Genomic DNA, 27,634 nt, shown 5'->3' with positions numbered 1-27,634 from the left:
TAACATTAAAACCGCAAGCAGTTTTAAATTATGTTATTTCCGTTTAATGTGATTTTGTGCAGGGACTGTTCTAAACACGGGAAACACGTGGCACTTCACAGGCATACTACAGACACCCCCCAGGCACTATATTTAAAGGAATATTTCACTTTTTTTTTTCACTTTAATCGTCATTAAAATCAGTGCTCCCGCCAAAATGGCCATTTTTAAAAACATTTTAGGCATTGACCCATGTCCCCTGCGGCAGGAGCCAGGTCCCAACCCCTTTTTAGGACAGCATCTTGCATATTAGCCGTTAAAATTAGCACTTTTAATTTCTAATGTTCGAGTCCCATAGACTTCAATGGGGTTCTAAAGTTCATACGAATTTGGGGTCCGTTCGAAAGTTCTGGTGCGAACCGAACCGGGGGGTGTTCTGCTCATCCCTACCCCTCACATGGCGAGGCTTGTTCTGAGTAGAACCTGTCCTGTTAAACTGCTGTATGGTCTTGGCCACCATGCTGCAGCTCAGTTTTAGGGTCTTGGCAATCTTCTTATAGCCTAGGCCAACTTTATGTAGAGCAACAATTCTTTTTTCCTATCCTCAGATAGTTCTTTGCCATGAGGTGCCATGTTGAACTTCAAGTGACCAGTATGAGAGAGTGAAAGCGATAACATCAAATTTAATACACCTGCTCCCCATTCACACCCGAGACCTTGTAACACTAACGAGTCACATGACACCGGGGAGCGAAAATGTCTAATTGGGCCCAATTTTTACATTTTCAATTAGGGGTGTACTCACTTTTGTTGCCAGCGGTTTAGGCATTAATGGCTGTGTTAAGTTATTTTTAGAGGAAAGCAAATTTACACTGTTATACAAGCTGTACACTCACTATTTTACATTGTAGCAAAGTGTAATTTCTTCAGTGTTGTCACATGAAAAGATATAATGAAATATTTACAAAAATGTGGGGCACGTGCTATGTGTTTTTCTCTATTTAAAGTTCCTAAAACCGTAGTTTGGTTTTGGGCTTAATTATACCAAATTATGGTTACAGTACCAGTCTAGCTGGATTGCACTGTGTTCTGCTTAGCCACAGGTGGCGCTGTCATCACTGGCAAGTGTGAGAACGCAGTTCAACTGGGTGCATTGAGTGCCACTTTTTCTCTGAACCAGCCCATCGGGAGTGTCATCCTGCTGTGCATTCTGGGAGAGGGTACTTAAGGTGCTGAGATCACATGCTTCTGGGTTCCGGTCCAGAAGATCTTTCTGTCTGTTTGGTCCTGGTCCTCCTGACCAGCCCCCATGGCTCTCCTGGCCTGGGGTGTGGATCCATCCAATTCCGAGTCTTGGGGCTGGCTAGCCCGAGGCAAAGTAACTGGAAGGAGGATTTAAAGGTGGTCCAGTACCGTCTCATCTGTGGAGAGGCCCAGCAACTGAGGAAGCTACCAGGGGAGGACTGTTCCGGAGAAGGCCACACTGAAGGCTGTCTTCTCAATAAGAGCCCGGAGGCTTAGTTGAAAAACACCAAGTGAATCTACACTCGTACGGTATCGCCGGACCGGCTTCAAGATACTGATACCGTATGAGGGCTCTCTAAATTTGTCTACATCCTTCAGCTACAACAAGTCTGTGGCAGAGACTATATTCAACAAGTGTTCTACAACAAGTCTGTAGCAGAGACTTTATTCAACCAGTGTTCTACAACAAGTCTGTGGCAGAGACTTTGTTCAAATGTTCTACATGCAAGTCTGTGGCAGAGGCTTTGCTTTTTCTGAACACTCTATTGGCTGCTGGAACTAGTGAGAGGAGGTCCATCTGGTAGCTGTTAGAATCCAGTTGTGAGTGGCTATTCTCTGGATTTCTATAGTGAGAGACTTTCTATTTTGAGCAGTTCCAAGAGTACCTGAACTTTTTACCTAAACCCTCTAACCCTCATTGAGAGACTGTGTTTTGGCTACTCCTTTTTTGCAAATAAAAATCCCAAAAGTGGATCCAGTGTTCGTTTCTACAATTCTTTGTGCCAGCTACCTCGGGAAACCCCTAGACGTACCCGAGGTCAAGAAGGTAACAGTAAGCCCAACAAATCAGCTACTCCTTCGGGGGGCAGTGTTACATGTGGGGGCTTAGGTCTGGGATTTTCTGTTACCCCTCGCAACGAAAGAACGGTACACATGGTAACTACAGGGTAGAGGGTTGAAATTTTGGAACTATTGGCGTGTAAACTGTGGGTGGAGTTGGAAAAAGCCTGCGAGTTGTATGACCAGAGGAGCAAGTGGGAGGAGTCTTGTCTATTTCCTTTCCCTACATGAGGCACTGCAGGAGAGTGTCGTAGGAGAGAGAGGAAGGAGGTTGTGCTTTGTTGCGGAAGCAGAAGAGAAAAAGATCTTTAGAGTTCCGGGAACATCACCCACCATGGGCCCCAGAATGCCATCTGCGGGGATCCCTGCGAGTGTGAGACTCCCAGGAACTGTGTTGACCTATACAGGGATTCGCCTGGCACCTCAAGGGCATTTCATCCTGTACACATCGGGTGACACCGAGGCCCTTGGAATGCTTTGTGGCAAGTGTGAAGGACTGATCACAAGCTCTCGGCCATTCGTTCATTGTCTCGGCTGTGGAAAGTGCCCTTGTAATGTGGAACAGCCCATTGTATCACCAAAGGCCTACCGCATGGACTGGACCACGAGTGTGGCCACTGAGGGAGTCTGCTGTCTATACTCGTTTGGTGAGGCCTACCACAGCTACGATGCCTGTTGCTGTCAGCATCCCGGAGGGAGATGTGGCTACTACTACTACTACTGCCAATGTCGGAGGAACTACTCCGTAGGTCATGGTCACCGCTTCGTCCACCAATACCGCTACGCCCTTGCCTGCTTTAGAGAAAGTGGGTAGAGTTAAGTCCTCCTGCGGCTGCAGTCGAGGACCATCCAGAAGTTCACCTGGACTGGACCGGAGGAAGGAGATCGTATCAGAGAAGTCTACTAACACTGATGGTGAGAGATCTGGGGCCATTGTGTTGGGCAGGACTGTGAGAAATTATTTGCCAGCAGAGGAGTTCAGGGATTCGGAGTTGGACTCTCTTTCTGAAGCTGGGGATGATGACCTCTTTGAGACAATGTCCCAGGAGATGCTTTGGGCTAACGCGGATGATGTTGCCACAACCTGCAGTATCTCCGGTTGGTTGGCCCTAAATTCGGGGAGTGTATCACCATGGGTGGAAACCCCGACAAATATAGCAGAGATAAAGCAGTGGCTTTGTTTTATCTGAACACTCTATCGGCTGCTGGGTCTAGTGAGAGGAGGTCTATCCAGTAGCTGTTAGAATCCAGTTGTGAGTGGCTATTCTCTGGATTTCTATAGTGAGAGACTTTCTATTTTGAGCAGTTCCAAGAGTACCTGAACTTTCTACCTAAACCTTCTAACCCTCATTTAGAGACTGTGTTTTGTCTACTCCCTCTTTGCAAATAAAAATCCCAAAAGCGGATCCACTGTCGGTTTCTACAATTCTTTGGGCCATTTTGGACCTCGGGAAACCCCCTTGATTTACACGAGGTCAAGGTCAACAAATCATCCGCTCCTTCGGGGGTCAGTGCTACATATATATATATATATATATATACACACATACTGTATAAACAGTATTAATATATATATATATATATATATATATATATATATATATATATGTATATATATATGTATGTAGAGAGACACATATGGCCCATGGCACCAGTCTAAAGTTTTCATGCCCATACGGTTACTAAAACTGAGAATTTCTATGTTGTTTTAACTTGGTCAGTATCTCAGAATCTTCCTTGGGCTCTGTGCTCTATCCTAACCTTCTTTTGTCTGAAACTGTAAGACATAGGGGTGGATTTACTAAGGAAAAATAGGCTTCCCACTTTGCAAGTGCAGTTGCACAGATTTTTCCCCAGAGCTTAGCAAATGTGGTAAAGTTCTGCTTATTTACATCATCCAATCATGTGCAAGCAAAAATGCTGTTTTTTTTTTCATTTTCCTTGCACTCAAATGGATATTCTAAGCTCTGGGGAAAACTAGTGCAACTGCACATGCAAAGTGCACAAAATATTTGCCTTTAGTAAATCCACCCCATAGTTTTTAGATCTCACCTTTAACACTACCTGGAAGGGTCCACGGAAAAAGCTGGATTACTTTTTCAGCTGAACATTCTGTCCACCAAAAAAGCTGCTGAGAATCCAAATACTCTGTCTGAACACCACTTCACATTCCCATATACATAGAATAACCCTAGGCTTCCAGTGCCAATCTTCCTGAATTCACAAATCCAGAAAAACAATATTGCTAGATTTGGGAAATGGCATGCCAAAAGATCTCCAAATTTTCTTTGATTTGGGTCTGAATGAATCTGAGATGTAAAGTGCTACACCAGGAATGAGTTTTCCAGTAGGCATGAGCTGAACACCCCCCCGGTTCAGTTGGCACCAGAACATGCGAACAGACAAAAAATTTGTGCAAACATGCAAACACTGTTAAAGTCTATGGGACACGAATGTGAAAAATCAAAAGTGTTTATTTTAAAGGCTTATTTGCAAGTTATTGCCATAAAAAGTGTTTGGGGAGCCGGTTACTGCCCCAGGGGAGATGTATCAATGCAAAAAATAGTTTTTCAAATGGACGTTTTTTCAGGAGCAGTCATTTAATTAATGCTTAAAGTGAAAAAATAAAAATTAAATATTCCTTTAAATATTGTGCCTAGGGGTTCCCTTAGTCTCCCTGTAAAGTAGCACCTCTTTCCCATGTTTATAACAGTACCGCAGCAAAATAACATTTAGAAAGAAAAGTAATGTCATTTAAAATTGCTGGTGGCTGTAATGTATTGTTGGATCCTGGCAATAAACATAAAAAATCATTGAAAAAAATGGTGTGGGTGCCCCCCCCCCCCTCTCAGTCCATTACCAGGCCCTTCGGGTCTGGTATGGATAGGAAGAGGAACTCCAAGCCAAACTTTTTGTTTAAAATGGCGTGGGGGTCCCCCCCCTAAAATCCATACAAGACCCTTATTCAACCATGCAACTTGGCAGGTCGCAGGGAAAGGGGGGGCGAGTGAGTTTAGTTTAAGACCACCTTTCAAAAGTGGGTGGAACTCTGCTTTAATATGAAGATTTGTAGACTTGTAAGAGAATCATTTTCTCTTACATTGTAACTGGTCGTGCAATTATTCTGGTAAAAAAAGATTGGTGCTAACCTTAATGTGTTTGCCCTTTTATTTACTAAACTCCCTCCTTGGCCAGATCCGCCACCCAAGCACCAAGAAAAAAAATGGTACTTCAAGGTACAGGGCACTCTAAATAGCCCCCACCCTAGGCTTCCCAGTTCAGTATAATCTTATATGCTAAAATCTACTTTGTTCTTTGTAGTGTGTACTTAGCTGATTAGAGTTGCTGCTTACAGAATCAGTACAGTTATGTTACTCTTACATGCTACTTGCCGTTTCAATGTATGATTGTGCCAGTGATGTTGGCTTAAAAAAATGGAAGGCAATTACAATCAACAGAAAAGGTCAAATTGTGATAGGTATCCCTGAAAGATGTTCCATCTAATGGCTATTTGATTAAAGAGATGTGAGTAGCATGCCTACTGAAGGATTGCTGAGATAATGTCTAATGAAGCCTTTCTCAACCTTTTTACCACTGAGGAACCCTTGAAATATTTTTTAGATCTCAGGGAACTCCTGCTAGAGTTAACTCTACTGGTATCAACAGGAAGGATGCCCCCCTTACATTGGTGATCAGAATACTACCCTTCCTAACAGCTAAAAAGATAATTGGTGTCATTTTGCTTGATCTACCAAGTGCCAGTGAACACAGAACTATGCAGATGGAAGGTCAATCAACCCCTGGCAACCTCTGAAGAAGGAACCTTATGCCGCGTACACACGAGCGGACTTCTCGTCGGACTGAACTCCGAAGAACTTTTCGAGGGAGTTACGCCGAAACGGACTTGCCTACACACGATCACACCAAAGTCTGATTGCTTAGAACGCCATGACGTACGACAGGACTAGAAAAAGGAAGTTCAATAGAAAGTAGCCAATAGCTGCCCTTGTGTCGTTTTTGGTCCGTCGGAACAGCATACAGACGAGTGATTTTCTAGATAGGAACTGGTTCTGGCGGAAAGATTTAAAACATATTCTATTTCTAGGTCCGTCATAATTTTTGAAAAAAAAAAGTCAGATGAAGCCCACACACAAAGCCGAATGTCCGACTGAATCATTCCGTCTGACCTTTTCTGCCGTAAGTCCACTCGTGTTTACGCGGAATTAGAGTTTCACAGAGCCTTGGTTTAGATTGGCTGGTCTACAGTGTGATCAGACTAAATCATAAAACACAATCACTGTGTATAACAACTAAGAAAGAAGCCCAACCTGCATGTTTCATGAGCAGGGGCGGACTGACCATTTGGGCACTTGGGCACTGCCCAAGGGGCCCCATCAGGGTTGCCAGCCTCAATAAAACCAGGGACAGTATGTAAAAATCTGTGTTTATTTAAAAATCCCAAGATTATAGCTTCCCCGCCTCTCCAGTACCCTTTCAGTGTGTGTATGTGTATCCTGTGTGTGTATACTGTGTGCGTACATTGTATGTCTATTTGTGTATACTGTATGTGTGTGTGTGTTTTTACTGTGTGGCCCCATAATCTATTGCCTGGGGGCCCCATAATCTCCTATTGCCCGGGGGCCCCATGAGTTGTCAGTCCGCCCCTGTTTATGAGCCAATGTACCTTCCAACTTTTTAAGACAACACTCTGCACCAACATTTATAGCAGAACACATGTCTATGATATATTCACAGTCGTTCTTCATATGTATGTAGAGCTCCTGCCATAAGCTGGATAAATTTTGTTTTTGGCTCTGCTGTACCTGTACTTTTAGGTCTGTTCAGGCTCTCGCTAAGCCTGGGGGTTGATTGCTCCTGCCTGTTTCTGATAGAAGCTTCAAGAAATTGTGTGGGGAGATCAGTCCCTGTGTTATGAACTTTTATCTGATTGCAGAAAATTCCTGGGAGGTAGCTTCAAAGGTGTGGCCGGGGAGAAGATAAATGTTTGGGAAGGCCTGATCAGAGTCTACCCCTGGGTGGCAGTCCGTGTTAATTAAGAACGGTTGCTGCTAGACCTCAGCATGTTCTTGGCTGAGTGCCTAAAGGAGCCTGGATTAAAAATAATTTGCTGGAGGACACTACCTTAGAAAGCTGGGCTGGGGAAGGACTGTTTTCACTCATGAATGTCACAGGGTAGCTGGTTGGGGAGCTGGCACTGGACATTGTGAGTAGGACCTTGCCTAGAGCTTGGGGTGTGCCTGTGCTTTGAGGGTTGGACACGAGAGGTTGTTACATGGACCGTGACTGCTCTTATAGGGTCTCAGACTATCTCGCTGTCCACTCTACCTACGTTGCCTTCAAAGTAGGATCTGCCAATAGCTGTATAATTTGGCTGCGGTATGCGTACATATATAATTACAAACCGTACAGTAACATTTGGTAAAACTCCTTGCTTTTAGATTCCTAGAACCAACTGATCCAAGTCACTAGGCACATATACAGCATAGTACAGTGAAAAATAGTTATAAATCTGTGCAATACTAGAGATCTAACATTATTTTTTTGCACACATAGGGCTCTCCTGCTTAGTGGCAGTGTCTTGGTATGCAGCCAATATCACCAAAGAGTTCTTCGATCCTCGCTACATTGGAATGAAGTAAGTGATTTCTGTTTTACATTATATTTGAGTGATTATCCGATTTGCATTGGGTAAAAAAGATATATTGCATGTGTTACAAAAAATAGATTTTTTCTAAAGTGACAGACATTGGATTATTACACTCCTTCAGGGGTGGGAATAAATGAATGGTCAATGTATACGTCAGGAAAGAGATATATGGCACTACCTACTGTATACAGAAATCAGTTAAAAACATATACTGGTTTATCACCTGGGAAGTAACCATGTTCTATTTATTAAAAAACACTGTTATACAATGAACTGGTAATCGCATTACAATACAGAGACACAACACTCTACTTGTCTGTCAGAAAAAAGGGACAAAGGTACTGCTAGCAATGACTTAGAATCTATGCTGCCCCCATATATATTTATGTGGGTTATAATACATCCCTGATGAGTTATATATTGCTGATGCACACTTAAATGTTTATATCCAGCCAAAACTTTTTTTTTTTTAATAGAGTAAGGAAGGGTAAAAACCTCTGTCAAGCTATTTTTTTTTCATCTATGTCCCATTTGTTAGATTTCAACTCACTTCCTTTGCTAGACACACCACAAGAAATGAGAGGAGAATTTTCCAAAGTGAACAGAATTTCCACCTTAAGGCTGGGTTCACACTGCTGCGGGGGGGAGAACCGGATGTGACTCGCACAGCAAATCACATCCGATCTCCGTAGCGCTGCGAGTTCAGCCATACAGATAGTATGGCTGAACTCGCAGCGGTCCCGCAGCAAACTCGCACGGGACCCTTTTTTGGGTCCGCAACGGAATCGGATCGCATGGGGGTTCACACCATGCGATCCGATTCCTGTGCGAGTCGGCAGATCGCACTGCGATATGCCGACGGATCTGGGGGTGTCATTAACATAACATTGACACTCCCAGCCGTCCGCATAGGGCAGTGTGAACTGCCGGCGGGAGTAATGCGATGCGGGAAAACGCCGCGGATTCGCGGCGTTCCCGCATCGCAGCGGTGTGAACCCGGCCTAAAGCGGTGTTCCGTTTAAAAAAAAAAAAAAAGTCAGCAGCTACAAATACTGCAGCTGCTGACTTTTAATAATCAGACACTTACATGTCCCAGAGTCCAGCGATGTGGGGGATAGAAGCCCCACTCACCTCCCCCTCCGCTCGGTGGCGCTGGTATTTTAACTGTGGGCGCCCGGCTGTGGCTTCACAGCCGGGCACCCACTGAGCATGTGTGAGCCGTGCACTGCGACTGTCTGCGCAATCATCTGGGACCTGTCATGTGTCCCAGATTGTTGACAAGAGGGAGGGAGGAGAGGCGATCTCCCTTCCTGGGCCAAGGGAAGTGACGTCAGGAGCCCAGGCGTTGAAGGAAGCAGACTACGAGGGACCCCATAGCAACAGGCATTTAGAGTTGATTAAAAAAAAAATCTCAATTTTTTTTTTTTTTTTTTTTTTTTAAGCACATTAATATATATTTTTTTCTTTTGAGGTGAAACTCCAATTTAAACTATTGTCACAAGAACAGGTGCCCCCAAATTTTCCCTCACTGCTCTGATGCCAACAACATTTTTGGATTTCTAATCATTTTGTCACCAGGACAAATAGGGGGGTGAATTATTTGTAGTCACCAATTAAAACCTGATAGAGGATCTAACCCTTCCCTATTCTTATCCAAGCTAAAATAAAAATGCCTTTACATATATTTTAAAGTACACCTGTCACGAGCTTCAAGAGCTAACATTGGTCAGTGCCCAAAAGTACTGAAGCATGGAGGTCAACAAAGCAGTCAGCAACTAACATTTTTTGAAAGAGAGACCAACAATGGCAGCCTTCCTGTCTCTCCCATGACAACTTTACTTTAATCCACAACAGATCAGCATTTTGTTAGGTGGTAGACTAGTCTAATCAATACATGAAATTCCTATTGAAGGTATAGCTAAAGAAAATGCTTTGTTTTCTTGTTTCAGTTAGATCGTCCGTGTCCGCACTGGAGAGATTTATCCTCTCTATTTTCCCTGATGATCATTATCTCAGGTGCAGGTGGTATAGCCAAAATTTACAGTTGTCACTTTAACCGGAATAGAGAGGAAGTCTTCCAATGGGGACACCTATTTAAGCAGAAATTTACTCTCACTTCCTAAAGTATTTCCTTAGTATCTCCAGGCCAGAAAGTGAAGGAAAATCACGCTTTAATTGTATTCATGATTAAAAATATCTATTAGTCTGTCAATCTAGCTTGGCGCTTAGCTCCTTCCATATATTTGTTTCCAATAACAAGCTCAGACTCTGGGGAATAACTAACCAGATTTTGATCTAATTTCTTTATATTGTTTGCAATTCATTACTGAAATGTAAACTTGATATGTTTTATAACCCTTTTATGATTTTCAATAAAAAGTGAAGGGAAATCTACCCAATCAACAATGGAAAAACAAATAAAAAAAGCAATGACAGGGGCTTAAAATGTTTTGGCAATACATATGCAGGCCAGGTACATAAACTGTTAACATGTATTGCTTGGATTGCACTAAACCGTGCCAATTTCTAGAAAGTCTGACTTATTCACCACTGTATGTATATTCTACCATCTCAGGTATGAGCTTGGCTCTGCTCTCTATATTGGATGGGCTGGATCTCTTCTGGCAATTCTTGGAGGTTCTTTCCTGTGCTGCTCATGCAAGAAGAAAAAAACTGCCAAAAAAGGGTATGTATCATTTATCATGGATACCTATGAAGGGGATCTCAGTGGTTGGAAATCTAGAACAGTGTATAAATTAAGCAAACATTTGATAGCACTCAGAAGGTCCAAACAGATACCCAGGATTGTGGGCCTGATTGCAGTTTTTCAAGGGGTTTTCACAATTTATCTACTAATCCTGATGTCTTTTTCTTTGTGCATTATGAATAATTATTAGCAGGCAGCAGACAGCGTATTCTGTTGCCAAAGTGCTTTGGCCAAGAGTGGGGATACTGACTATGAGGGTTGTCAGACTTCAGAGAGCTATTACACTGTACATAGTAGCAGTCCTTGTTACAAAATCACCAGAAGGAAGTTATGACTTTAGTGATGATGGTCATGTTTTACTTGAACATTATAAATATTGCATTGCTTTCTTTATTCAGAATCTACAAATACAACTATCCAGGAGGAGCACCAGACAGTGAATTCACCCAATTCAAAGAGAGGAAAGAGAGGAAAGAAGGTGCTTCAATGGACAGAGCCTATGTTTAATCTGCAATCCAGACTCAAGACTGTGTTCAGTTTCACAATTTTGCATGTAGTTTATGCTTTTTATTGTATGGTTCAATTTGTTAAGCACCATGGATATTAGAATTTGTTCTGTGTACATAAAATAGGCAGAAATAAGAAGCACTGACAAAGAACTCAGTATATACTACAATTAGGCTTTTGTATAAATGTCTTACCTAAGGGCCCATTAACAGCAATGGGGCACATTAAAGTGTGAATTAATGCACGCCCACTGGTGTGCAATGCATCACAATGCTTGCTTTTTTTCCCCCATTTTTTAAATTGTATTAAACGTGACAGTTCAAATTTATACTCAGCAGACCATTGTGATGTGTTATAGCATGCCTTAACAAGCTGTGCAAAAATTCAACTTGCCTTACTTTGTTTCAGCACACACCAATGCAGTGCGTTGGTCTAAACTGAAGCAATTAGACAAAAAGCAAATTGTCTTGTCTGTGAACCAACCCTTTAGTGTTTAGTATAATGTAACATTTTTGGGACCACTAAAAACATTGGTGAAAATGAATGATATTGTTTTAAGAATATTTATTCCTAATAAATTTTCTTTAAAATGTATATGTTCAATTGAGAGATAACCAAGAACAGCATTATAACCTATTTGGGCTCAATGTGTGTAGCTACCCCCAGACATGCTCAGGACCTCCATCTATGAGGTGTTGAGGAAGTTGTTAGCCTTTTATGGATGTGCATTTAGAGACCAAAAAAAACTCTGATAGGAAAACTGAAGACACTTCACAATCAGTAATAAAATGGTAGTTTTGGGCACAATATTACTATTTGATTAACCCAAAAATATTTAATCACACACAAATATATAACTGATCACAGCAATAAAATAAAAATGTCACCCCTAAAAATCTAACACTATTTATTATCCTACAGCTGACCATATACTAGTAGATTCTCAAACAAATGTTTATTCACGTGATCATTTATATAAAAATTCCCAGTACATTCAATAATTTGACAAATGTTGTTTAAAAGTACTTCAAAAATTTGTTTTGCTTTTAACAAAAAAATGACCGGACTTTCCTGAATGAAAATAACTTACACCGATAAAAAATTGCCTGATCAAGAAAATTTTTACATCCCCTGCCTTCTAACTTTTGTCAACAGTCAAAACCGAACTTCATTTTGACCCCACTTAAAATTAGAAAGTGTTTTGAAAATGATAAGTTTCAAATTAAATTCTACTAGTGTATGGCTAGCTTAAGTTCAAAATGTAATGCGGGCCGAAATACAAAAATAAAAATGCAATGTGTGGTAGCTTACCACCCATATTTTGTAGTAAGTAATTTCCTTTATCTCTGATATAATGCAGTTGTGAGTAAAACATGACTGTGCTATCATGTTGTGCCAGGGCTGGCCAAATCCTAGAAGCTAAGTAGCCTATGAGGTAACACAATTTCAACTGGTGCTTAGCTATTTTAGTTTTTCCCACAGTTGACAATGAAAATTATGTTTCAAGACCTCTGTAAGGAGCTCAGTGGCTCCTAAACTTTTTATTATATGCTAATAAACTACCTCTGTACCTCTTACCTAGGAAAAACAAGATAATTATATAGATAGAAGAAGAAATCATTTTATGATTTACATTTATAAAACACATCCTATACTACTTATGACTGCATCCCCAATCTAGTAAAATACACATTTTACATTTACACCGGTGGTCCAATTTTGGTTAAGTTGATGTTACTTTTTATAGTGAAAGGTTCACTTGAAGAGGTTAGAAAGAAAAGAAAAAAATTATATCCTGCAAATGCTACTTTGCAAGTAACTAGAAATTTTCCCTTTACACCCTGAATGCTGTTCAGAACTATATTACAACACAGCACTATTGTGTAATATAGAAACTGTCCCGAAGGATTTATCTGTTACATCTTACAGTTTATTTTATTGCAGTACAATGGTGTGTAACTACCGATAGAGTGAGTCCTTGAACAATGGTTTATTATTAAGAAATATACACACATAGCATGTTCAAGGACCTACTTTTTCTTTTATGCTAAAGGTGTGGTGTTAAGGCACAAAGGAACACAAAATGTGTCGCTAAAGGCAAAACTTGTCTTTCTCATTTTGGATAGGGTAAACCCTGGTACACACTATGAGTTTTTTTCATTCAACCCAGTGGGCTGAACGAAAACAAACTGTCAGCTCCGGTCAGATCTTTCCTGTTGAGCTGTTGTGTTCTGACAGGGGGACAGCCCCCAATCAGAACACTCCGATCAGTGCTCTCTGACATTGGCTGAGAGTGCTGATTGGGAGTATGTAGACTGCTGGTTTTCCAGCATGCTCGTCTGAAAGAAGCTGGCCAAACGACTGGCTTCTGTCGACAGGGTGGCATACACATTGGCTGAATGTCAGCCGGTGTTTTTTGAACTGGCCGATATCTCCTGATATTCAGCCTGTGAATACGGGGCTTAAGGGAGAGTTAAAGCCCATGTCAGTTTTGGTTTTTGCCATCTGTGTCCAAATGAGAAGATCTCCCTTCACTTCCTGTCCCACAGCCAAAACAAGAAGGGAGAGAAAATACCTCCAAAGTGAAGGAATCCCGGAGTTTGTGTCACCAGGGTCACCAGAACTAACTAATGGACAATTTCCCCCTCTATTAGTATTCTTATGTCAATTCAAAATTTGGGATTTTCTTTTACTTTCACTTTCAATGATAACGGTAAACAGGACAAATAGAGAGGGTGATTCTCCCCAACAAGGCACAGTAATAGTAGTGTTTTAATCCCTCTCCACTCTATCCAAAACTAAAAAATAATGTTTTAACTTTATTTACACTTTAAAGGATAAGTTTACCTTTAATAACATGTTACATGTTACAGCCAAATTCAGGGTGTAATATGTAACATGTTACTAAATCACCTGCCCGCACCCAGACCTGATCCCCTATTGTGACAATGGACGGGGGATCTTCTGCCCGCACCTGCTGTCAGAATTCAAAAACAACATGGCTGTGTGGGGCTCGGCCCTCATGGTTCTGTGAATGAATGAACTACAAGTACCGTCTTCCAGCATGACAGATGGCTTGTAGTTCTTAATTAACTATGAGGGGATTCATGAGCACTCTCTGGGTTCATTTATCTTTCTGGACTTCAGTAACCATCTGCCCTTATGGGAGGTATGGGCAGACCACTTTACTGACAGTCTGCAGGAGCCTGACACTGCACCCACAATCTACAATGCTTTAGAGGCTTTACAGGCAGTTAAGAGAAAAAATAATAAAATAATTATTTATTTGACCCTTTTTAAAGAAAAATTATATACTACTGATTTCCATTGATCTTTACACCATGCTCAAAGCCTAAAATCTTTCAGATAAGGAAATTTTGTACAATTTAATCTATACAGAGAACAAACTTTGCTGCAGCCATATCTGTATGCTAATTTAAAACAATACTCTTTTTGGTACATTTATCAATAAGCGCTAATCATGTCATAACAAACATTGCCTACTAAACTCTACAAATTGTGTTCCCTTGGATATCTAGGTAGCTGTGTAGCTACCAGTAGGGATGGGGTTCTGGTTTGCCACACAAAGGGTTCACAGTGCATCTGAGTCATAGCACAAGTAAGCAAGTATGTGATGGCAAGTATCAATTTTTTTCTTTTTTTTGTGTGTGTGTGTGGGGGGGGGGCGGTGGGTTGGCTGAGTGACCCTTAAAAGTTTAGTCTGTGGCATCAGCAGTAGGAGGTTAGTAGTCATTGGTAAACCATGACATTTTAATAAGAGTGAGCCAGTCCACACTGTAAGGGGTCAGAGGTGGATTTGTTTCTCCATAATAAAACCTCCCCAGACAGTGGGTTGAATTGGCATGCTCCAGCTGCCTGAACCCAGAAGACTTAGCCAGATCATGATGACAGAGATGGACAAAGATGTTTACATTCTTTCTAGCAACTATAAAATATTTGTACCTATTATCTTTTAGAAAATACACTCTAATGCCCCGTACACACGACCAGACTTTTCAACATCAAAAGTCTGACGGAATGATTCCGGCAGACTATTCGAACGTGTGTGGGCTGCAGCGGACTTTTGATTTGCAAAAGTCTGACAGACTTTAGAAATGGAACATGTTTCAAATTTTTCTGACAGAACTCTGCCGGACCCAGTTCCTACTGAGAAATCCGCTCGTGTGTGTGCTAGTCTGACGGACTAAAACCGACGCTAGGGCAGCTATTGGCTACTGGCTATGAACTTCCTTATTCTAGTACAGTCGTACGTCATCACGTTCAAATCCGTCGGACTTTGGTGTGATTGTGTGTGGCCAAGTCCGTTCATTCGGAAAGTCCGTCAGAACTCTGTCAGAACTCTGTCAGAACTCCGTCGAAAGTCTGTCAGACTTAGTCCCTCGAAAAGTCTGGTCGTGTGTACGCGGCATAAGTTTTATTTCAATATAAAACCTGCCATATCTCTTCCTCTTAAATTGTGGCCTTATCAGCCTGCTTACATACTGTCCAGCCACTATACAATATTCATGTATTCATGGCTATTGTCTTTTACAAAATAAACCCTAATGTTTATTTCATAATGCAAACTACCTCATCCATCCTTCTTAACTTGTGGCCTAACCAAACTGCTCACTTACTTTCCAGATACTATGAAATACTTTGGGTTAATGTCTCTCAGATGATGAACTCTAATTTGTAGTTCAAGATAAAATGTACCTCATTTCTCCCTCTTAAATTGCAGCCTAACCAAGCTGCCTACATGATGTACAGCCAATATACAATATTTTGTAAAATATTGTCTCTCAGATAATTCACTGTAACATTTATATTAAAGTTCTACAGAGGTGTCTCTGTAGTGGCATTATATTTTGAATTGTGTAGCTTGGGGGGGGGGGGGTAGTGATTTATTATGCTTGGGGCCCCCAAATAATTTAGGAAGGTACCTGGTATGGCCAGGTAGCCTTGGTCTTTCGTAGCCTTGGTCTTGGTCAATCAAAGTCAGTTAGCCAATCAGAAGAGAGGGGGGCAGAGCCAAACCACAGCTCTGTGTCTGAATGGACATACACAGCTGCAGGTTGCTGTGGGGGCACTTGACAGGAGGGAGGGGCCTAGAAAGCCGAAGTGGGACCAGAGAAAAGGATGATCCAGGCTGCCCTGTGCAAATTCACTGCACAACGCAGGTAAGTATGACATGTTTGTTATTTTTTTTTTATTTTTATTTTTTAAACAGGACTTTATAATCACTTTAAGAGCAGTGTTTTCTCATACTTTATGCTAACTGTGGCTTAGGGTTACTTTGCTGACTCAGGGTTTGGAAAGCTTGCAGTCATCAAGTCAACTATAAACTCTGTATCATATCAAAGTGTGCTTAATGAGAATATGAGGATATGTATCAGAAAGTTGAGGTTAAACCAAAAACTGGTCTTTCAATACGATATTAAAATGAAGCACACTAGAAAATCCTCATAAGAAATGGCTAAAAAGTAAAAACAAGGGGTTATGGACTGGCTTAGCCAAAGCCCAGATTTGAATACTATTGAAGTTGTGTTGGGGATATTAAAAGGGACAGTACATGCAAGGAAACCCACAAGCATTGTGCAACTGAAGAAACTTTGCATAGAGAAGTGGTCACTTATATCTGTAAGCACTTTTTGAATGAAGGTTTGCTTTTAAAATATGTTAAACTATGTTTAAATGTGTTCAATTTCCATGGGTGTACTTTTTCATATGACTGCAAGTGTTTCCCATTGATGGGCAGTGATCATCAGGAGGAAATGTGAGAGAAATTGATCCATATTAGGTGTATAGTATGAAATGAGGCCCTAAAGTAAACATTTACTATCTACCCGCAAAGATCAAAACTAAAAGAAAGCTTAAGTTCTCGTTGGTCTAATTTAGGCCTCATAGTTTTTAGAATGTTTAGCCTCATTGTGGTCACTTAATTATATATGTACGACTTCTCAAGAGTATCAGTAGGGAATGGTGCACTATGGAACCCCAGTCATCTGAGAAAAAGGGAGCAGACAGTGAGGTGTAAGACACAGAAGTGTTGATAGAATATGTAAAAGCTAAGGAGGTAAAAAGAAGTATTGAAAATTGGAAAAAAATAAGGATGGATTGACAGTACCCGTTTGAAAGAAGTGCAGCTGAGAATGTGTGTGGTACAGAGAAAAAGTTGTTAACCCAACTAGAACAGTAAAATCAGTATCAAACTTTGTCCTATATTGTAGTCAATGTTTCACAGTAAACTGAACAGTAACATGTACAAATACAACATTACTATACAGAAACCCTTATCAATGCATTTCATGGTCATATCCACTTCCTCAAGACATGAGTTTCAGCTTTATTTCATCAAAGAAGCAATACATAGATTGACGAGAAATGTATATGAATAAATCTATGAATTATTCAACACAAGAGAATCACATACATTTTTAGAAATACTATCATACTATCTGTACTTCATATTAATGGAAACACAATTCAATTACAGACAAGGAACGTTTAAATACAGAAGGCTATGCAGTAACAAGCACAAACAAAATGATATTATATGTTATTTGAAATAACATTGAACTTTAAATATCAAACGTTGAACAAAATACATTTAGTGGATACATGTCTAGGTCTGAATGCTTATATTGCCAACAACATCAGTTTTGTTATCAGAAAAAAGTTGACAGCTGTATCCCCTGGAAGAAGGAGAGGGCAAAAAAGCATACATGAGATGACCACCAGGAATCAAGACTGGGAGAGACGCCAGGAGGAGGTAAATTTAAAAAAGCTGCAAATCGCAAACAAATTTTCCTCCCTGCAAACACTGCCAGGCAAAACTTCACTTTCCAGAATACCCAAAAGGTATAGAGGTATAGTACAATTAACTAAGAATGCAAATGACCTAAGCAGAGCAGAGTTTTCCTTGAAAGGGACTGGGCCTGGAAACAGGATAAAGATTATTGTCATAAGCCTTTGCGGTGCATAGTGTGGAGTGATTTCACCAGATGTCTAGATAATAAACACCTGCATCCCTGTATAGGATTAGGTGGCGCAGAACAGAGACAAATTACACAGTCTATTCTTCTAAGGGAGAGTGGGGTTTCACAAAGGAGTTACCAGGCAGAACAAATGGGGGCCTAGTGGAACAGGGGATAGGGATGTCCACCAGTTTCATGAAATCAGAGGAAGGCTGTTTGCAATGCAGCCCCAGGTACATGAACTGAAATGCTTGGTAAGGCAGGGCTGTTGAAAATGCAGAACCTTAGCAGTGGGACGTTAAAATCACAGTGTCTCCCATGTTTCTCCTAAACTAGTGGCCTAACATGTCAATCAGGCAAATATTTTTCTGAACGCGGGATCACAGGTGCAGAGGAGAAACTGGAGAAGCCTGCAGGACTGAAGAGGCACAGATCATCCTGCTGAATGAGATCCCAAAAATGCTGGCTTTGGGCTTGGGCTGATGAAGGTGCCATGATATGCACTCTTTTTGGAGTCCTTGTTGTGGCTTAGGAGATGAGGTCTTCACAGTGGGGCTCCTGGTACCAGAATGTTAGGGTGTGTAGGTTATGAACTTGTTAGGCGGACTTGTACATCTTTTGGGATAGTGCAGGCATACTGCTGTCTGCTATTAACAGTATAAAGAGCCTAAATGAAAATCCCCATATTTAATGAATTCTATGTTTCCAGAGAGAGTGTTATGGCTCTCCTCTTGGTGATTGTGAAAGATTTTATATCGGTAAAAAGCTGATACTGATGATCTTGAAATAAGAGCTGGCTAGCAGGAGATAGTCCTTCGAGTGGTATAATAGTAACTTAACTAAAATATTTCTCTAAGATTTCACTGGCTGCTTTTGATGGGAATTCTGTGGACTCTTTTGATCCCTATGTATTTGACTGGAATATTATGAGCAAGCTCTTGGAGGAGGACTGACAAAGTGCCCAACAGTGACGACGTCCTGCTTGTGACAAAACACACAGGGTGTAGGAGTGATGTACTGACGTCACCGCTATACGCTGTAGTCCCGGAAGTATCAGGCTTTTTCAAGGGTGGCCGGCTCGATTTCTTTTATGCTGAATTCCGTTTACTTAAATGTAAGTGCGCATTTGTCTTTTACTCTTATTTAATAAACGCTAAGGTTTTTTACACTATTGCGGGCCTTTATCATTTCATGTGGATGTTGTGGCTGCACTTGAATTGACTTGCGAGGAGATCATCACCATTGAGCTTTGAGGAGTCCTTAGAGATCACGGGCTGAGGTGATAGCCATCTGCATATTGTGGTTCCCTGTAATAATGGACCACTACCATCTGGTAAGTGGCAGTGTTTGCTGTAGTGGAGGTGCCTTTATTTTTGTCACACTTCTGTGGGATACTTTCAATTTCATCACTCTGGAAGAAACCACTTTTCACTATCAATTTATATGGACTTTTCTGTTTCAATTTAATTTTTAATTTAATCACCTGTTTATTAACCTCATTTTGGGTTATCATCACTACATTGGATGTAAATTTTATGTATGTTTATAATTGTATTTTGATCATGTAGATACTAGCCTATGTGAGTAATTTATAGTGTTTCACAGGCACTTCTTTTTTGCACATATTTTTTATATATTATTGAGTGCACCCACATTGGGTGAGTCATGATTTTTTCTGGAATTTCACGGTCTCACTTGTTGCCATAAACTGGTGTTTTCAGCAGTGATTATTCGGAATATCACCTTATGCGTCAATCATTTAGCGTAGCTCTTTGGTTTTTATTGTGTTTAGTGTTGTATAACATTTTGGAGTTGCAGCTTGGTAATCTTTTAACTGAATAGCGCAGTTTTTTCTTTTTTTTAAAGTGGCCAACAGATCTGATCTCACCAACTTCTACCTTAGAGTGGAGCAGGGCATTTTCATCCTGGAGGGATGCCAGGTCTTTCTCGTGGCCATTAACCACAGTAATGATGTCTTTTGCTCCAGCTCCCTATTTTCACACAGGGGTCTACCTGTTATCTGTTTAGATGTGGTCTGCAGAGCTTTGTGAAGCAAAGATCTGGGCTTGGTTGAGGGATAAGTAGGCTTCTTGGTTACTCTCATATTTGGCTGGTGTCTTAGTGACAGAGAGGCTTTCTGCTGTGGATGCCATTTTGACCGTAGTCCTCGCCAGAGCCCCTGCTATCCACTTTGTTCTTGCCTTCTTAAGTTACCTTTCAAAAATAGTTTTTAATCTCTTGAAATCTTTAAAATCTACAGATTTTAATATAATATTGCTTGCAAATCCTGCTGTAAAGGTCCTAGGTTAGCCATTTTCTGTTACAGGATGACTATGTCCCTGTCTTCCAATTGTTCTCCTATGTTGTCACTTTGTCACATGCACCTTTGATGAAAAAGCCAAGAACTGGTGGAGACTGTTAATGCTATGCTGACACATATCACAATGTCATCGCCATCAATGGGAAACCTTTCCTGAATAATTACATGCTGCTCTCATTGAAGCACATGCATGTAAATAGGAATTGGCAAAAGAAGAGAAATAGATCAGCAGCATTGAGATTCAAATAAATGAAAAAATGTAAGTATATCTGAAAATAAAAAACATGACATTGTTTACTATGCTCAATGATTCAGCAAACTAAATTTCATCCAGTTAGGTTTACATCTACTTAATATAGAAAGTTGTGAAATAATGTTTACACTTCAGATGGAACTCTTGGTTGACGAAATTCATAAAAAAATACCATGTAGTCTCAGGAGCTCCCATCCCAGTACTTGTCAGTTCAGGAGACATGATGTTCAAGAGGAGACCTACATGTGATGTCTTTAATCACTCGGTAGCATGGGAGTATTACTGTATTGAAAATTAGATTGTAAAGCATATTAATACACAATATGACAGTTTGGACCACACAGTAATTCTGCATTCACTTGTTCTTTTGAAGAGATTTTTCATATGATTCCAACTGGGACCAGAATCCAGCATTGGGCTCTACCGATGGTCTTATTGTTTTAACCATCTAAAAAAGAGAACATATTTATTCACGTGAGACTTATTTCACAAAATTCTCCCAATGCTCCCTATATCCAATGCTATTCCAGGGTCTTATCACTGGTCTTGGAAATACCAAAAGAAAATTACGGAAGCACTACTTTAATATGAAAACACATTTTGTGTAGAAGATTCATACCATTTTTATTTATATTGAGCTTACGTTTTAAAGCGGTAGTAAGCTTGGGCATTTAAAAAAAAACTCCCCAGCAAGGCAAATACATAATGTGCTAGTATGCATCGCATGCTAGCACATTATGAAATACCTTAGAATGAAGCCTTCCAGTGGCACGTTGTCACCTGGCTCCGGCTGTATGAATAGCTGAGCCGTGATGAAGTCACTCCTGCGCATGCGCGCAGGAGTCTTGGCCCCGACATGAAGCTCTGAAGGTACTGGACGGGTATACCATCCCTTCAGAACGCATGCGCTAGTGACATCACAGGCTGCATCTCGTGTGAATATCTCCTAAACAGTGCAGGTTTAATAGATATTCACTGTACCTACAGGTAAGCCTTATTATAGTTTACTGGTCCATAGTTTTATGGACTTTACTACCACTTTAACTTAAGTCCAGTCATAAAGCTCAATTACATATTTCCTTAAAATGTAAAATAGTAAAATGGAGTTGCGAAATAAATACTTTTTCAAAGCACTGTAAATCCCATTGAGAATCTGTAGCAAGACTTGAAAATTGCTCTATCTCTATCCAATCTGACCAAGCTTGAGCTATTTTGCAAAGAAGAATGGGCAAAGATTTCACCTTACAGATGTGCAAAGCTGGTAGAGACATCCCCAAATAAACTTGCAGCTGTAATTGCAGTGAAAGGTGGTTCTACAAAGTATTGACTCAGGGGGGCTGAATACAAGTGCATGCCACACTTTTCAGATCTGTATTTGTAAAAAAAAATTGAAAACCATTTATCATTTTCCTTCAACTTCACAATTTTATGTGCCACTTTGTGTTGGTCTATCACATAAAATACCAATAAAATAAATTTATGTTTTTGGTTATAACATGACTAAATGTGGAAAATTTCAAGGGGTATGAATACTTTTTCAAGGCACTGTACACTTTTCATATTTTAAAGTATGCTGATCTAAAAGGGGAATGACTGAGAGGGAAATGCGATAGAGGGATTTGGATCCAAAAAGAGTCCCTGTCATTCCAAAAGACGTGTATACAACTGGAGGAACAGCATACACACTGAAATTACTGCAAACACAAGCTGCATAGTTAATGGACTTCAAACGATGGAAATACATACAAACTAAAGACAAAAACATGAGACTGTTATACCTGGAAGGCTTCCAACAGGGTCAAGTTTTTACATCTCATCAAGTACGCAATACAGATTGTAGCTGATCGACTACGTCCGTGCTTACAATAGACCAGACACTTTCCCCCACTGCGAGCAGTGCTGTCTATCAGATCCACACATTGGTCAAAATGTTCAGACAGGTTTTGCAGTGGGTGATCAAACACAGGAATCCGAAGAGTATGGAGATTATAGTCTGGGAATGGCTGCTTCCTGGAAATGTTGATGCAACACGTCACTCCCTCTGATATGAGAAGCTCCTTTTTGCAGGCAGCTCTAGCATTGCTTATCAATAAAGAATCTGTAATTGTATACAGTTTAGACATATCACCTACAATCTACAAGTAACAAGTTACTTGCATGGGGCAGCACGGGAACTTCCAACATGAAATACATCCCTTCCTGACACCTGCAGCTAGGTTGTACTAGAAGCCCAGGCTCTGTCCTGGCCAGATCTTTCATGGTTATTTTAAGATCTGAGCCTCTGACAAGATATCCCTGCTGCGAGGAAAGCATTCCTTGTTAGCTATAAAAATAGTCATAGGCTCAAGTCACAAAGCTTTACACAAGATAATGTGACTCCAATTTTCAAATCCTTTTGAACTCAGATGAAAAGAACTGTCACTTTTTTAAAATAAGGATCTTTATCCTGGTGTTTCAAATTGGCGAATTAACCACTTCAGCCCTGGAAGATTTTACCCCATTCTTGACCAGAGCATGTTTTATAATTCGGCACTGCGTTGCTTTAACTGACAATTGCGTGGTCGTGCAATGCTGTACCCAAACAAAATTTACGTCCTTTTTTTCCCACAAATAGAGCTTTCTTCTGGAGGCTTTTGATCACCTCTGTGGCTTTTATTTTTTGCGCTATAAACAAAAAAAGCGACAATTTTGAAAAAAATATATATATTTTACTTTTTGGTATAATAAATATCCCCAAAAATGCTTTTAAAAAACAAATTTCTTCATCAGTTTAGGCCAATATGTATTATTCTATATATTTTTGGAAAAAAATTGAAATAAGCGTATATTGATTGGTCTGTGCAAAAGTTATAGCGTCTACAAACTATGGGAAAGATTTATGGCATTTTTATTATTTATTTATTTTTAATAGTAATGGCGGTGATCTGCGATTTTTAACAGTACCATGGCATTGCGACAGACACATCAGACACTTTTGACACATTTTTGGGACCATTGACATTTTTTTTTTCCCACAAGAAATACGGTTGACATTTATACAGTGATCAGAGCTATAAAAATGCACTGGTTACTGTGTAAATGTCAGTGGTAGGGAAAGGTTAACACTAGGGGGCGATCAAGGGGTTAACTGTGTTAATAATAATAATAGGGGATAGGACTGACTAGGGGAGGAGATATATCACTGTTCCTACTTAGTAGGAACAAACGATATGTCTCCTCTCCCCTCACAGAACCCGTGCTGGCTCTCGTGCACGCGATTGCAGGCAGCCGGTGGCAATCATGCCTGCCGGCCACACGCATTGGGTCCTCCCACCGTGCAGCCGGCGTGCGCACACATCCCCCTGTGGGCCCTTAAAGGGGACAATGTACCCATTCTGGGTTTCTCCCAACAGAGCCATTCTGCTGACTTATATCGGCATGAGCCGGTCGGCAAGTGGTTAAAGTGGAAGTCATAAAATTTAGTCCTGCTAGATCACATCAGGTTCGCCCCTTTTGCAGGTATAGTTATGTAAAACATTAAAAATAAATGACTATGCTGTTTAAAATCCAGTAATACATTGGGGTTGATTTACTTTAAGTGGAGAGTGTAAAATCTAGTGCAGCTCTGCATAGAAACCAATCAGCTTTCAGGTTTTATTGTCAAAGATGAATTGAACAAGCTGAAGTTAGAAGCTGATTAGCTACCATGCAGAGCTGCACTAGATTTTGCACTCCCCAGATTTAGTAAATCAACTCCACTGTCTCATCCTGCACATGCTCAGTTGCTCTTGATCTTTAGGCATTTTTAGTCACTGTGTGTATGTGTACACCCATGCTACGATATCTTTTACTTCAATTTCTAAATATTCTCAATGTGTATCTGTGACTGCTGCTGTTCATCAATCACCTGTATTCGGTATTGAATTCTGCTGACTATTACTAACACACAGAGATGTCAGCTCATATGTACAAGATCTCTAATAAAAATGTGTTCAATCTCATTAGTAACTATAATACAATTCAGTCCTTTGGTGAATAACAAGTACCATTAATCAGATGCAAAGTGCTCTTGCCAAAATAGCTCATAAGTGCTGTGTGATATTACATTCAATCTTTTTTGTGCTCCATGAAAAACAACATGTGCTTTTTTCCACGCTCACCGGAAAGCAATTGAGACCTATTCTGTACAGCAGGGATCTTCAAACTACGGCCCTCCAGCTATTATGGAACTACATGTCCCATGAGGCATTGTAAAACTCTGACATTTACAGACATGACTAGGCATGATGGGGATTGTAGTTCCTGAACAACTGGAGGGCCATATTTTGAAAAACCCTGCTGTACAGCAATGAGTCAACCTGCACTTGTAAATGTCACCCTCCCGGGTAATGACCTGTGCTGGTCACCAGATGTCACTCACTCTACTCCTCTCCTCCAGCTACCATGGTGCACTCGATCCTCCTAGGAGCTTTTTACCACTCTAATAGACAATAAAGGAACAAAGGCGGAACCAACATAGCGTAGTATCTTTTATTAATTAAAAAATACATTTGCAATCACACTTACATAGGTATTGCAAAGAATCACATGTAAACCCAGACGCACCATGCTGTGTGCACTCCACGGGCTGGAAGTGATGTCACTGGTAGTCCCACCCAACGCGTTTCCCCCAGCCAATCAGTCATCTACAGGAGCAGCTGCTTAGTGTGTGCTGTAAATTGCCTCCAACATTGCTCCTTTTTCTTCTTGCTGGAGGTTGCCATTTTGCTGAAGCACAAAGCCCTAGCAGTAAATTATAAAGCGTAACTAAACTCATCTATTAATGGTTAAAAAAAAAAAACTGTTACATTCCTGGAATGCCGGGATTGCTGGCTGTCACATTTGCATGTGTCCTCAACTAAACTGTCATACCATGAAATGTCTGGTGTAATAACTGATCATATGTGCAGCTCCATGGCAGTTGCAGATAAAACAGAAGCAGCTTCCCTGGCTGTAAAGGATAGGAGGATTAAATTCCATTTTAAAGTGGAGCTTTAGTCAGAAAATGACTTCTGGCCCTTTTTGCAGGTATGGATAGCTATGTAAAAAAAAAACATTAAAAGTAAGTGCACATACTGTTTCAAATTCAGTAATACACTGTTTCACTCAGCTCTGCACATGCTCAGTTGCTCTTCATGTTAAGGCACTTTTAGGCACTGCTGAATTTGTAGAGGCCGATCTACTGACAGGTTTAAAGCAGAATTAAACCCTCCTATCCTTTACAGCCCAAGAAGCTGCTTCTGTTTGATCTGCACCTGCCATTGAGCTGCACATATGATCAGTTATTACACCAGACATTTCATAGTATGACATTTTAGTTGAGGACGCAAGTAAATGTTAGATACCCCAGGATTCCAGGAGTGTAACAGTTTTTTTTAAACTGTTAAATCAATGGGTTTAGTTCCACGTAATGATTCAGTACTTTTCAGGGGCTCTGGGCTCCAGCAAAATGGTAACCTTCGGCAAGAAGAAAGAGGAGCAATGTTGGAGGCAATTTACAACACACACTCATTTTTGTAGCATCATTATTTATGTGGAATGTATGTTCCTTGCTAAAGGACATTATTTTTGATCAAATTTCTATGGATAAAGTTCTGCATTAACCACTTGCCAACCAGCCACTGTATATATACGGCAGCAGGTCGGCTCAACTGCGTAAACCGCCGTACCCGTATGGCAGTCTGCGCATGTGAAACTGTGGGCGCGCACCTGCTGAACGCCACGGTAACTCACCCACGGTTCCCGCGGACTTGATGTCCGCCGGTGACCCACGATCGCGGTGCACAGAGTAATGTAAATAGATCCCTGTTCTGACAGGAGACATCATGGAGATCTGCTGTTCCCAGTGATCGGGACCAGCGATCTCTATGGTGTTCCAGTAAACCAAGCCCCCACACAGTTAGAACACAACCAGGGAACACAGTTAACCCCTTGATCGCCCCTAGTGTTAACCCCTTCCCTGCCAGTGTCATTTATACATTGATCAGTGCATTTAGTTTAGCACTGATTGATGTAATAATGTCACTGGTCCCCAAAAAGTGTCACTTAGGGTCAGATTTGTCTGCCACAATCCCTCTAAAAACCGCAGATTGCCACCACTACCAGTAAAAAAAATTTAAATAAAATAAAAGTCCATAAATCTTTCCCATAGTTTATAGTTGCGATAACATTTGTGCAAACCAAACAATATACGCTTATTGCAATTTTTTTACCAAAAATATGTAGCAGAATACATATTGGCCTAAACTGATGAATACATTTGTTTTTGTTTTTTTGGACATGTATTACGAATTTTAATGGTTCAAAGAATGTCAGGCAAAATGGTCGGCCCTAACGTATGTTCCCTTCAACAAATCTGGCCCTCTTTGAGAAAAGTTTGCACACCCCTGTAGTAAAGGGATACTTTGGCTAAAAAACAAAGCTCCCACCCTAGAGTTCCTCTACTTTGCCTTGACAAACAGAGCTCTTATGCCTCGTGCACATGACCAGACTTTGACAGCAAAGGTCCAACGGAACAAATCCACCGGACAATTCGACAATTGTGTGGGTTTCATCAGACCTTTGTTGTCTAAAGATCAGATGTACTTTTGAAATAGAACACGTTTCAAATTTTTCCGCCGAAACCAGTCCCTAATGAGAAATCCGTTTGTGAGTATGCCAGTCCGACGGACAAAAACCGACGCTAGGGCAGCTATTGGCTACTGGCTATGAACTTCCTTATTCTAGTCCAGTCGTACATCATCACGTTCAAATCCATCTGACTTTGGTGTGATTGTATGTGTCCAAGTCCTTTCGCTTGGAAAGTCCGTCGAAAGTCCGTCGAAACTCCGCCGAAAGTCCGTCGGGAAGACCATCGGGCCTAGTCTGCCACAAAATCCAGTCGTGTGTACGCGGCATTAGTCTAGCTGGACTTTCCTCATCTTAGTAGTGGTGTTGATAGACAAAGAACGTTTACCAAATCCTTCTGCTTATGTTCTATACATTTGAAGGCTACTTCATGACAATGGTTGAACCTGCTCTGAAATCCCTATATAGCTGGGATAGATGTTCCTGACCAATCAACATTTTCTCTCAGTACCTGCAACATTCCCCCACCATACTCCATAGGCACAAACCTGTA

At 40.8% G+C, this 27,634-nt stretch overlaps 2 protein-coding genes across 3 annotated transcripts in view; one reads left to right on the top strand and one right to left on the bottom strand.

Annotated features, from left to right (window-relative positions):
* LOC143988647 (claudin-15-like) overlaps positions 1-11,540 on the top strand; it is a 90,194-nt gene extending 78,654 nt beyond the window's left edge. For both annotated transcript variants that reach the window (XM_077488359.1, XM_077488360.1), the window contains 3 exons: positions 7,639-7,720; positions 10,308-10,418; positions 10,838-11,540. In XM_077488359.1, the coding sequence (XP_077344485.1) occupies positions 7,639-7,720; positions 10,308-10,418; positions 10,838-10,946 (302 nt within the window). In that variant the 3' untranslated portion in view covers positions 10,947-11,540. The remainder of the gene's footprint in view (positions 1-7,638; positions 7,721-10,307; positions 10,419-10,837) is intronic.
* Positions 11,541-19,504: 7,964 nt separating this feature from the next.
* Positions 19,505-22,736, bottom strand: DUSP28 (dual specificity phosphatase 28). The gene is made up of 2 exons (XM_077488358.1): positions 22,275-22,736; positions 19,505-20,944 (listed from the first exon to the last, which is right to left on the bottom strand). The coding sequence occupies exons 1-2, from the start codon at positions 22,617-22,619 to the stop codon at positions 20,852-20,854; spliced, it is 438 nt and encodes a 145-aa protein (XP_077344484.1). The 5' UTR covers positions 22,620-22,736; the 3' UTR covers positions 19,505-20,851.
* Positions 22,737-27,634: the final 4,898 nt, after the last annotated feature.

The sequence above is a fragment of the Lithobates pipiens genome, unplaced genomic scaffold, assembly GCF_037356315.1.
Source record: "Lithobates pipiens isolate NorthernLeopardFrog02 unplaced genomic scaffold, aLitPip1_a1.2 Scaffold_18, whole genome shotgun sequence".
Classification (NCBI taxonomy): Eukaryota; Metazoa; Chordata; class Amphibia; order Anura; family Ranidae; genus Lithobates; species Lithobates pipiens.
This window is presented reverse-complemented; position numbering and strand designations above follow the sequence as displayed.

What these genes read in the sequence shown, in the direction of transcription:
- DUSP28 (XM_077488358.1), bottom strand. Translation starts at nt 22,619, where the DNA reads ATGTCTAAACTGTATACAATTACAGATTCTTTATTGATAAGCAATGCT. An exon ending in CCCTGTTGGAAGCCTTCCAG is followed by an intron (nt 20,945 to 22,274) that starts GTATAACAGTCT and finishes TCTCTTTTTTAG; the next exon opens with ATGGTTAAAACAATAAGACC.